Here is a 13,058-nt window from a genome sequence, read left to right as displayed (position 1 = left end):
CGCCGAAAAGTCGGCACAAAAAGTAATAAATCCGGCCCCCCACCCTTTCAAAAATAGTTGAAAATATATCTTTACCTTTGTTAGGGCCCTCACTTTTTCTCTGATGGATTAAATTGGTACCATGACCTTTAACGAGTATGAGTTTGTGAAATGGAACTCTGAATATAGAATCTACCCGGAAAAGTGAATGGATCTTTTTTGTGGGACATGATATAATAAGCCAACAGATTTTGTTTTGTAAAGAAAGTCTGGATGTTTTAAAAAAACAACATATACAGTGGCTTTATAAAACAAATAGGACGGCCTTCTTGGTTTGAGCCGAGTATAAAAGATTGGTTAAACTACGCCTAGAGATTTGACCAAAAAGAGACAAGAAAATAGTTGGTGGTAAAAGTAGCTACAGTGCTGCTCTCATTTTAAGTAGAAATGAAGCAACCTTTTTAGACGCGTAAAAAAATGATAGACTTTAACTCTCCCATTAATTAATGTAAGAACTAGATCCAATAGTTTCAAATGGTTTCAGGTGAATTTTGATTTCTTTTTTTACCTTTTTGTTGATGTGGCCCGCAACACGCGTGTCGAAAGTTAAAATGGCCCGCAGGTCAAATTAGGTTGAGCATCACTGCCTAAGACTATAGATAGACAAAATATAGTCTATGGTTGAACCACTCACTTTGATATTAGAGCCTAATGCTTAATAATATTAAGGCCTGTCTTCGAGTCCGAAGATTAATGAGGAATGCAGTATTTCCTGTGGAAATATTTATCTTGGCAGCATCATAACAAATGATGGGGATGCCTACCATGATGTAGCGTGCCGGTTAGGAAAGGCAGGGAGCATTTTCCAAAGGCTGCAGCCTATTTGGACTTGCCAAACCATTGGACTCAAGACAAAAATACACCTTCTCAACACAATCGCATGACGCGTAGGACGTAATCATCTTCTTCTTTGAAGTAACGTCTGTATTATATAAGATAAGATAATCGTCATTCCAACTGCTACATATGCATGTGAGACATGGAAGTCTTCTGTCAAAATTGAGAAGAGACTAAATGTGGCTCAACAAAAATGGATTTTGGGAGTCAGTTACACAGATCGGGTCTCGAACAAGGAAATCCTATGCCGAAATGGGAGTCGAACACTTAGTGAGGTTGTGACAGAGCGTCGCATGAGGTTTGCGGGACATGTTCTACGACAAAATGGACTACGCATACCAAGAGATGACATGGAGGCCAATACGAGGAGCCAAACAGGGACGTCCTCGTATTACTTGGCGTCACACCTTCATGGGGGACCTGAGAGCAGTGGACACCAGGTGGGAGGAGGCTTCAGACATTGCCAACAACAGATCTTTATGGAGACAGCTTGACGCCCATTGCGCCGAACGGCGCGGGAGAAAAAAAACCTAAGTCTAAGTAAGTAAGCACACAGAATTAACATTTTTTTCTTCTTCTACTAAATCATTCATATCGACGAAGCAAATACCAGCCTGTATTAACTCTTTCTCTCCCAACTGACGATACCAATGTTGATTCTATCAGAACGTGTTAAATAATAACGGAGAGAAAGAGTTAAGCAAATTGATTAATGATGGATCTTAATTTTATTTTCCTTCACATATACAAATTAAAAAAAAAAAAAAACACCTAGTAGCCTATATATTATTAATCTTAATGACTTAATTTCCATTAATGATTCTTTCATCAGTGTACACATTAACACATATTTAAGAATATGTCAGTGAATGCTTGGTTAAACGGGTATGCCCATAATAGGTTGACAGCTGGTTTAGACTAGGATATAATAATCATTTGTGAAGGAATGTCTGAAACCTACTAGACAGTGGCAACTGGTGAGAAAATAAAAAAGTCCATGACCCATATTAGTGTTTTATTGTTCAACAATAGATTCATAATTGACAATTTTATCTCTGGATTTTAAGCTGTCCATAGAAATAATTTCATCAATAAAATACAACGCACAAAAAGATACACATTGGATTCACACAGTGTCTTAATGGGCTATGGTGAAAACAATGTAAATACAATGGAGTCCAGTTCACTTTAAATTTTGCTTAATTAACATTCTCTTCACTGTGTTTTTTTTCATAGTCGCCTTTATTGAAAAAAAAAAGAATTGGTTAATTTTAAGTCAGCCATGCCTGGTTTGCTGATAAAATCAAATTAACATACAAATTGTCTTTGTGGTGTTCACTATTTCACCCACCCATAACCAGCTGGCTGCCACCTGTGGTGGTCACCAATCCTTCATTCAACATGCCTTTTTTTTTAAAACATGTATTGCCTCTGTGTGCATGGCGCCTATAAAGGTGGGGAAGCGTGGTCGAGAGGCTAAGTGTGTTTGAACTTGGCTAGGCTACATACGAAGGGGGCTCGATGTTCAACACCTGACTCGAGCATAGTTGTGTTTACCGAGCGCCCAAAGGCAGCACAGAAAACCTTCTCCAAGATACCCCCTTACCCCACTGGTCCACAAATGAGATCGGACCATAGAGCTCTGAGCATGCTATAAGCATGAAAGTAGCTCTATATAAAAGCTAATAAAGGTGTTGGTGAAATTAGATTTTTAATAGAGCTTTTAGTTTTTTTAAAGTGCTAAATGTGTGAGACAGCTCAAAACAATAGCTGTTTCCCTAGGGTTACTAAAAATATAATATATATTGTTACATTGTAGAATTATTTATTAATAATTAAGCAATTAAGCAATATTCTTAATTAAATTTCATTATCAATAATGAACAATAAAAATAATCAAAGGAGTGAACGAAGCATATTCCTTTTACATTTATTTAGTAGAATAATTAACATTTTAAAATCTGGAAATGTGAATCAACTTTGAATTCTGCAGCACAATTTTAGAGCTCCTTTTAAACAGTGAGTGACTGTTAACTAAATTTCTTACTTAGTAACATAGCTGTCATGCAATAAGAGTAGACACATGCATTTCAGACATGCAATTAAGTTTTTTGTTTTTTACAATAGCATTCTACTAATCAATCATTTACAGAGATTAATTATTAAACTATTAGTATCATAACAGCTTAATATAAGTAAAGTTCCCCTTACAGACCTGGCGATCTATAGGGAAGATGATGTAAAGGTCATCTGTTTCTGTGGCCCACCGTTAATGAGGGTGTCATGTGGCCAACACGACAACCGGCCGCCTTTACTTTTCCCCAACTAATTTGAGGTACCCATTAGAGCTGGGTGGACTCAAAGGCGCCCAAAGATCCTGAAATAAAAAATCCCAGTATTCACCAGGATTCAAACCCAGGACTCGGTTCAGAAGCCAAGCACTTTACTGTTCAGCCACAGTGCCTCCACAGCTTAACATAATGACATGTAATAACTAGTACATTTGAAACCTTTGAAACTAAAAACCATTTAATAACATACTAAGCTATAAAGTAAGCTAATTATAAACAAATACATTTTTCAATATTCAGTTTCAGTAAATTAGATAATTACAGGACCCTCATGACCACAGAACATCAGTCCAGAATGCATACCACATGACCAAGCAGCCATCCAAAGATACATCAAATTACAATAACCAAAAATAGAATTGATGTTATACACATGATATACTTATCTATAACTTGTTCTGAAAAACACAAAGACCCGATTCCATGTGCCCTATGATAGCTCTAATTTACTCTCATAACAAAATGGTTGTCTTTTTTTAATAACCAAAAATGTTTTTTAATGTTGATGTTTTTTTTTTCTAAGTTAAACAAGTGAATACAATATAACTCTAACCTAATCTTGAAGACACATGTTGTACTCTAGTATACTAATAAAAACAAATTTGCCAAATAAAAGCTCAACAAATGTGTAAAACAAGAATATTTGAAGAACTGAATTTATACTGAGAGTTTGAGTGTTTCAGTAAATTAAAGTAATTTCTTGGGCACAGCTAGCTTTAAAGTAATTTCTTGGGCACAGCTAGCTTTAAAGACTCCAGATTTTGTTTAAAGTGAGGAGGAGGACGTGTGGTCAGGAAAATCATTTTTCCTTTGTAATCTTTCAAGATGACAGAGCGGCAATGCAAGTGGAGAACAAGGTCACGGACTTTGGCTTGTCGAATTTTTAGCATGTCCAGCATTTCTTTGTGAAGCTTCTGCAATACAAAGATTCAGTTAACAAAAATGCAAACAAATTATACCTGGAGCTTTGCTTAGAGAAAGATATAAAGAGAGGAGGGTTTTTTTTACTAGTTCTCAGAGAGTGGTTCTTTTAAAGGAAAATGGGAGGTTAAAATTAGTACAAATAAGATACCATATTAGCAAGAGAAGTTCCTCTTATCATAAAACCTAGCATATTGTTAACATATTTAAAAGTATCATATAAGGAATCCAGTTTATAAAGCCCATAAAAAGACATAGTAAAACTATAAAACTAACTGACCAAATCAAGAAATAATATGAAAACTATGGGTAATGTGAAACCTATTATAAAGGTGATGAAATGTATCCTTTATGAAAATGGTCATGATTAGAAAATACTTATTTTCTTATCTACTGTTTTGTTTTTATTGCTACATCCTAATTAAAATAAAAATAGTTGATTAACTAGTAGATAGGGAAAAAAAAATGGCTTATGTTTCTACAAACCTGTGGACGTTGGGTGGCAAAATGAGAATATTTATGATCTCCGAGGATGGGTGTATTTAATCCACTTGCCAAGTGAACTCTTATTTGATGTTTGACATTATCTGAAATAACATTTAAGTTCAATATAAACATCCATTCCAGTTGACTTTTTAAAATCAAATAGAGAAGGAATATAGAAACAAATTAATTATTATTATTAGTTGTAGTTAATTTGCATACAGCATGTCTCCATAAAGACAAGCTTGCAGACGTACATGTTATACCAAACTAGGTTTTATATTATGTGTTTAAAAATTAACATTTGATTAAGAGTTTTTTAATCATTTAATAGGCACTATTTTAATAAATTATTTATACATTGCCCAAACATTTGTCACCAACAAATTGACAATTTTTTATACAAATATTTTCTTGTTGTTTTTTTAATTGAAAGTAATTAAAAATAAATAAATAAATGTAATTAACAATTTGATCAAAGCTTACAACAGAAAACACTGACTTTTTTAATACTAACATCTGTCCCGTTCTACATATTAAATAATACAAACAATATTACAATCAACTTACTGGTATGTAACACACATTGAACAAGAGCAGCTTGGATATGGCTATCCAAGATTTCATATTCAGTTATGGCTCTTTCTGATGGAGCCTGGCTATTCTTCATCACTTTCTTCTCTTCTATAGTGTATCTAGGTCTTAACAGCATCTGCATCAATGATAGGAGAGAAATGACCCCCCCCAAAAAAAATGAAAATTTTTAAACACTGTAGCCTTTATAATAACAAATAAGATATTTAATTATTAATGCAGCTCTTATCTGGAAATAAACACCAACTTGTTACATTCTAAGAGGTTGCGAGTGGTAAAGAGATCTTGGGTTTGAATTTCAGTGAAGAGACTGATATTTTGAATTTTGTGATTTTTAGGATGCCCCTGAGTCCACCCAGCTCTGGGTACCAGACATAAGTAGGTAGATATTTCCAATTTTTCCTTCCCCAATGGATATGTCAATAAGTTAAAAAAAAATGGTGGTTGGTGTCAGGGGGAGGTATGGCGAGAATGAATGTTACTTTGATATTTTGATATGTTAGTTAAATCCCTTTGCTATGTGAATAGTCTTACACGTGTTATGAACTGAATTGTTAAGTCTTCCTTGAATGTGCGAGAGTGTGTGTTAGTCAGTGAGGTCTTGTCCCAGTCCAGGAAGGTTGGACGTTTACTTCCTGAACTGGTGTTTGTGTATTATTTACTGACAGTTAATAAAATTGTGTGCTTTATTAAGTATTAAAGTATTATTTGAATTTCCATGGATATCTGAGTTGGAGTTAAAGTGTATCTAGTAGTAATTGTTCTTATTTGAGTAACCATTAATGAGCCAAGCAAGTATTAATTAATTGGAATTTAGTAATTGTGTAACCCTTAATGAGCCAAGCCAAAGATAAGCAAGAATAGAACCCTGACAGTTGGTTAATGTGCTGGCCAAATGACACCCTCATTAACCATCAGCCATAGTAACAGATGAAAGCAGTACCGGTACTGCTGAAAAAAATTTATGCGACGTAGTAACACTTTAATTGCTAGGATATTGGTTTTGTGTCCAACATGGTCATTTATTCAGTTTTGGTTTTGTGACTAACATGGTCATTTATTCAGATTGGGTTTTTGTGACCAACATGGTCATTTATTCAGATTTGTTTATTTGTAGGGAGAACCACTAGACCTATCAATTCAAGTAATCTCATCCTGACAACTCATGTTCAGCAGATAATAACAACAAATGATGCAGTACAACATGCTGCATTTTTGAAGTTCCTTATCAAAATATTGAAAGCCTGACAACCCAAGCATATCAATTAGATTGAACCTGTTGGAGCTGCCTGTTAAACATTTCAGTTGTAATTAGACTGTTTGAATTATAAAATTAAGGTCATATGAACATGACGCTATCGAACTGCTTGATCATTTCACAAAAACGTGTATATTTGTTAAATGCATTTTGATTCATTGTTTCTTGTGTAATGTCTTATTCTGTAGAACAGGGATTTAAATTGATGCGATTAATAGTGATTTATAGCAATGTTGTAATTATTTCTGTTAATGCTACAGTTAACAATTATTATAAAAACGTCTATCTCACACCAATACCAGTAGTTGTCAATTATAACAAAGCTATGGTCATGAAATCAAACAGTATACATCTAGAAAAGTTTGGCCAGTCACCCAGCCGCTAACTGATACATTTTAGAGCTCTCCTACCTTGTAGATATTTCCAATTTTTCCTTCCCCAATGGGTATGTCAATAAGTCCCTTTGGTGGGCTTGGTATACCTTTAGTAATAGCCCAAAACCGCTGTGTGACAACTTCAGGATCATTGTACATGCCCTTTAATATGGACGCTACTTCAGGATTTCTAAAAGAGTATCAGATAAGTTATTTAAGGAAAAAGAAATACAATAGCATAAATAGATAAAGTAATTAAATGCAGCTATGTCATATTTTTAATAGTAATTCTTCCAGCAGAGTTTAAGTCATTGATTAACATGCGTGACTAGATTGACATGTGAAAAGTGTAATTATATTCAGTAATTTATATAAAAATAAGATAAGACTTTCCAACAATGAGTCCAACAATTGTGGTTAATGGTGTTTGGATTTTCGGCACATCTGCACTATTTAGGCCATGTCTTAGTATAGCTTCGAGACCTTTTAACAGTAAATACAAATCAATAAAGTAGTTTTTAGTTATTTCACTGTTTGCAGCCTGAAATATGTAGTGCCACTGACTACTCCCCTGTTGCCTTTAGGCCTTAAGCAATCACCACTCAGCTTGAATCTGGATTTAAGCTCATGTCTCCTTCATAGATAGCCAAGCAGTTTAGTTCACTCAGCCACACATCCCACTTTATGTTTTTTTGTTTTTTTTTTCATCTGCGCTACTGAAGCAATATTATGCTTATTTAAATAGCACATTAAGCCCTTTCTCTCCAAGAGAGTTCAATCAAAAATGGTTAAAATTTATCATCTATATAAAAAAAAGTTTTTAAGTAATTTCAAAGTATTCATAGAAAAATTAATTAGCATAAAATATATATGACAAACACATCTCTTTCCTTTGTTACTACTTGAAAATGTAAATGTCTCACAAATAAACTTCAATGCACTCTTGGGAATTCACTGTGTTTTTAGGTTAAAGTGGATTAAAGACTTTCTGATAGGGAGAGAACAAACTGTAATAATAAATGGCTCTAAATCAACACCGATAACAGTAAACTCAGGTGTACCTCAAGGTACAGTCTTGGGTCCACTACTATTTTTAATTTACATAAATGATTTACCAAATTGCATTAGTTCAGGAACAAAAGTCAGATTATTTGCAGACGATTGCATAATATATAGAACAATAAAAACAACACAAGACACAGATATTTTACAAAGAGAATTAGATGAATTACAGAAATGGGAATCAAATTGGAGCATGTCTTTCCACCCAGAAAAATGTCAGTTGTTAAGAGTAACAAAAAAACTAAAACAAATTAATTCCACTTATCTTATTCATGGCAAACCAGTATCACAGACTAAAAACGCAAAATACCTAGGTGTTATAATAAATGAAAAACTATCATGGAATCCACATATTGATGAAACTACAAAAAAATCAAACAAAGCATTAGGATTTATTAAAAGAAATTTCTATAAATCAAATAAGAACATAAAACTAAAATGTTACTTAACCTTGGTTAGGCCAATAATAGAATATGCATCCTCCGTTTGGGACCCCTCAACTCAAGAAAACATTAAGAAACTGGAACAGACACAAAATAGAGCAGTGAGATTCATAACAAACGAATATTCACATTTGACTAGAGTAACACCTTTAGTAAAATCACTAAATTTAGAAAGCCTTCAGGACAGAAGGCTCAAAAGTAAAGTAGCAATCATACATAAAACACTGAACCATAATCTTCAAATACAAAAACAAAATTTAATAAAATACCCTGAAAGACACAAAGATAAAGGCACATTCCTCGTCCCATATGCTAGGACAAATTTGTACAAATACTCCTTCTTCCCTAGTGCTATTAGAGCATGGAATGGGTTGCCTGAGCTAGCCAGGAAAACCAGTGACTTGGCAGAATTTAAGTCATTGGTTAATATGCATGACTAAATGCATGACGCGTAGGACGTAATCATCTTCTTTTCTGAAGTAACGTCTGTATTATATAAGATAAGATAAGAAGTTAGTTACATTTAAATATATCCTGAAAGTTATGGCTGAGTGGTAAAGCGCTTGGCTGTCAAACTGGTGGGTCCCGGGTTCGAATCCTGGTGAAGACTTGCATTTTTAATTTCTGGATCTTTGGGCGCCCCTGTCCACCCAGCTCTAATGAGTACCTGACATGAGTTGGGGAATAGTAAAGACGGTTGTCATTGTGTTGGCCACATGACACCCTCGTTAACCGTAGCCCACAGAAACAGATGACCTTTACATCATCTGCCTTATAGACCACAAGGTCTGAAAGGGGAACTTTTAGTACAAAGATTGTCATCCTGAGCTGATCTTAAGTTTCATAAACTTAACCAGAATCATACATGCCCTAAAGAGTATACATCTGATCCACTGAGTGTAAGATTTTTAACTCAGAACCTTCACTTCAACAAATGCATTTTTGTTCATTTATCCAACATATTCCTAAACTTACTTGGCAAGAATAATGGCGCCAGTAACGTTACGCTCCAAGTTCTGCACCAAATGAAGTTCACTGGTCTTGTAGCTTTTGGACAGACTTTGAATGAGCATGGGCAATAATTCTGTAATGCTGACCCTGTCCTGTTTTTGACCTTGGTAAAATTAAATAAATATATATTAAGAAATGAGCTCTTTATTATTGCTGTTCAAGATAATATGATTAAAAAAAAAATAAAGCACTCACTTATGCAAGGTAACCCATAAGGTTTATCAATAGCCAAGAAATCTTCTGGAAAAAATGAAAAACAAACCAAGTGAATGTTGATTGTAAATATTTTTAAAGCATTTTCAAAACAAGACTTGACTAGATGTGAACTCAATTCTAAACATTTCTACATCAATTTTATTTTTTTCATCAGCCTTTTTTTTTCTTTCTTTTTTATCATTCTAAAAAAAAAGTAAAAATTAAAACTAGTGTAACAAGTATTAAAATTTGAGAGTATCAACAAAAAAAAAAGTACCATTAAAATAAGGAAATGCTTTTCAATGACTACTATGGACCACAGAAATCTAGGATAACAAGACTGCAGAATAATTAACAAAGCAAATAAAGGCAAGATGGTATATATACAGATATATTGCTTCATCTAGAAGAGATGTAATACATTCATAATGAGTAAAACAAATTAAGAATGTTCCAACTCACTGCTAGACCATAGGAAAATAGGAAACTTTTATGTATACTGTTAATTACTATACTACAACCAACATTCGATTTTCACTTCATATAGGGTGTTCTAGAAGATGAAATTTAGAATCAGCTTTTATGGAATGGAATATCTACTTGAAGTCTGCAAATGTATCAGACTGAGTCGCTGGCCCTGAGAAACTGTTCTCAAAGACTAATTCAATGAAGAAATACATCCAGACGGCATAAGAATCATAACAAAGTTAATTTTCAGACAATTCTACACAAAGACAAATTATTTGATCCCTACAATGTTACTGATGAGAAGAAGAAAAAAAAAACTATTATTCTGGAGGACTAAATTTCACCTGCCTGAAATAAAACAACTTAAAGAACTATTGCTCAACTTTCTTTTGATTTCTTTTGTAACTAGTGCTTATATTTTTATCAATCTAACATCTTTGTGAAAAACTTACCATTGTCAAATATTATTCTTGACCTGAGCATCGCTGTTAAATCTGCTTTGGTCATTTTGTTTAAATCAAGTGTCTGGTGTTTTAAGATTTTAAAGCCTTTACTATCAACCTTTTTGGTATCCAACTTATCAGCTGCTGAAAAAGGAAAGTAATAATTTTATTTTCATCACTTATATAATTCCACCCATGAATAGCAAATGCTTGGTAAAAGAGCTTCTGTAATTAGCTTAAATATAAATAATGAAAAAATATTATTTACCTGTTTCATCACTTGAGTCCTCAAGAACTTGAGATCTGCTGTGATATTTTTGTTGCTCTACGTTCTTCAATGTGCCATACTCATACTCACTGTCTTTCAAACTAGATCTTATTTTCATAGCCATGTCATAAGCTGTTGGTGCTTTTTTTTCTGGAGTTGAAACCTCTTTCTTTTTATGATGTTTTTTTCTTATAAAGTCATCGCTTGATAAGATGTTTGTATTATCTACATTGGCTTTGACTTTATTGTCTGAATGATTAGACTGCCCTTCTGATGTTTCTAAAGATGTTTTCTTCTCTTTTAAAGTTTGGACATCTTGTTTTAAACCAGAAAGAGAATTTTCAGACTGACTGCTAGCATAATGTATTGGATAATTGGCTATAACTTTACCAAAGTCGTGATCATTATTGGTACCAGTTTCAACATTAAAATCAGCTTTAGTTTGAAAAGACTCTCCAAAATATTGTTCATCTACTTCATTCAGATTACTTCTAAAAAGGTCTTTTTCTGTTCCATTATAAGTTGGCTGATTATATGAATCATTCTGTTTCTCTTTCACATCCTCAGACCTGTCCTGAGCAATAGATACATTTTTAGTTTCTAGATGTGAACCAAAATATTGCTCATCTATTTCACTGATGTTGCCAGTAAATTTAGGTTTGTTTGTTGAACTGTAATTGACATTTACTTTTTCGTTACGCTTCAAGTGTTGACCAAAATACTGTTCATCAACTTCATTTAAATTACTTTCATAACTGCCAGTCTTTGCATCTTTAAAATCAATATTTTTAGAACTCATGGGATAATTTGTTTCTTTAATGCCTTTTTCTAGCTTAGTATATCTAATATCTTCTACTTCATGCAGGCCTACAACTGACGGTTCTTGAATGGGCTTGACATTAGCAGCACTAGGTTTATAATTTTCAAGATTTTTTCGAGTTTCCTGATCTTGAAATTTGTCTGAAAATGTGCCAATCTCATTAGAATGCACATCTTGGTCTATTCGTGGAAAAAAATTTCTGTCAATATAATTTAATGAGCTCGATTCAATATGAGAAGGATGTTGAGAAAGAGATTTAGCAGTTTCTGGTGGTGACATTGATGGAAACTGACTTTTATCTAGATTAGGACCTTGATCTACAGATGATCTAGCACTAGACCTATCCAGAGCTACATCTAAATTGCTATCTTTAGAGTTTCTAGATATTCTGAAACAATTATTAAAAATGTTCTCCACTTTTGCAACATGTTCTTCGGGTTGGTGACCAGCGGCTGCATCAAATGAAACAAACCCATAAAAAGTACGATATGCCACTCCGGTGTGTTTTAGGAGACGTCTTTCTTTCCGAGACAAATGTTTCTTTTCATGACTGTCATCGAGATTGTTTGATCTACTTTGAGTTTGATAGATCTCATCTTTTGTCGTATCAGTATCTTGAGAATCATTATCATCAGATTTTTTAATTGATGTTTTATTTGGTCGTAGCCTCACCTGTTGTAATCGGAATGATTCTGGTATCCCATAAAAGTCGTCCGTATCATTGTTTTGTGGTTCATTTTTATGATTGGGAGCATCTGAGAAGTATCTCTGTTGTGTTAGCAACTTATGGCACAATTGTACACAATAAGTAAGAGATTCGGATTTGTAAAGTCCCAATGTTGTCTTTAACTTTAAACTCATGCTTTTCGCTGACCTAAGTTTAGTGACCTTTTCATTTGTAAACTCTAGATTCTAGATCACAGACCTATATATATTAATATCAAGATCTATATACAGTCTAATTACCGCGCAATAACACTGGATCTGCATTGTATTCTGGAAACCATCTTAAATAGTCCGTCCATCGTGCTTTCATCCATACTATCTCTATAATAATAGTATTTTACAAAATACTAGACATATATTGTAACCAAAAAAGGAGTAAAAAAAAAGCACACAGAGGAGGGTTCAGATAAGCTAAACATCTATATTTTCTAAATTTAAAATTCTAAGTCAAGTAGCTATGTTGCAAAGAAATTAACCAATAGGCCTAATATTATTTTCATACTGGATTTCATACTAGATCTATATAGATCATAGATGGGATCTATATATATATAAAAGAAAAATAATCAGCTAGCAATGTGCGGGTGGTGTGAGCCGAACGGGATATCACATTTTCTTCCTGTAGGCCTACGTATCCAAGTTCCAATTCCGCTGAGCTTTTCAGTAAGAAATTACACATTGCTCATACACGAACAAACACAAACTTGTATTAAAATGGCTACTTTGTTTATCTTTTATATATTCTTTCTTAAATTAAAATGTAAA

General features: G+C 33.6%; 1 protein-coding gene across 2 annotated transcripts; it reads right to left on the bottom strand.

Annotated features, from left to right (window-relative positions):
- Positions 1-1,876: 1,876 nt before the first annotated feature.
- LOC106050189 (uncharacterized) lies at positions 1,877-12,472 on the bottom strand. 2 transcript variants are annotated; one of them, XM_056006708.1, is made up of 8 exons: positions 10,748-12,472; positions 10,489-10,623; positions 9,569-9,613; positions 9,338-9,476; positions 6,894-7,047; positions 5,202-5,343; positions 4,635-4,735; positions 1,877-4,141 (listed from the first exon to the last, which is right to left on the bottom strand). In XM_056006708.1, the coding sequence occupies exons 1-8, from the start codon at positions 12,426-12,428 to the stop codon at positions 3,944-3,946; spliced, it is 2,595 nt and encodes an 864-aa protein (XP_055862683.1). In that variant the 5' UTR covers positions 12,429-12,472; the 3' UTR covers positions 1,877-3,943. The 2 variants fall into 2 exon arrangements, with proteins under 2 accessions (XP_055862683.1, XP_055862684.1); XM_056006709.1 differs by having other exon boundaries at positions 10,489-10,620.
- Positions 12,473-13,058: the final 586 nt, after the last annotated feature.

This window comes from Biomphalaria glabrata, chromosome 12 (assembly GCF_947242115.1).
Source record: "Biomphalaria glabrata chromosome 12, xgBioGlab47.1, whole genome shotgun sequence".
Taxonomy (NCBI): domain Eukaryota; kingdom Metazoa; phylum Mollusca; class Gastropoda; family Planorbidae; genus Biomphalaria; species Biomphalaria glabrata.
This window is presented reverse-complemented; position numbering and strand designations above follow the sequence as displayed.

Excerpts from the sequence above, each read along its gene's own strand:
- LOC106050189 (XM_056006708.1), bottom strand. The coding sequence starts at position 12,428 with ATGAGTTTAAAGTTAAAGACAACATTGGGACTTTACAAATCCGAATCT. Across the intron at positions 10,624-10,747 it reads GGACTCAAGTGATGAAACAG|CAGCTGATAAGTTGGATACC; the intron begins GTAAATAATATT and ends TTCCTTTTTCAG. Across the intron at positions 4,142-4,634 it reads TTGCCACCCAACGTCCACAG|AAGCTTCACAAAGAAATGCT; the intron begins GTTTGTAGAAAC and ends TTTGTATTGCAG.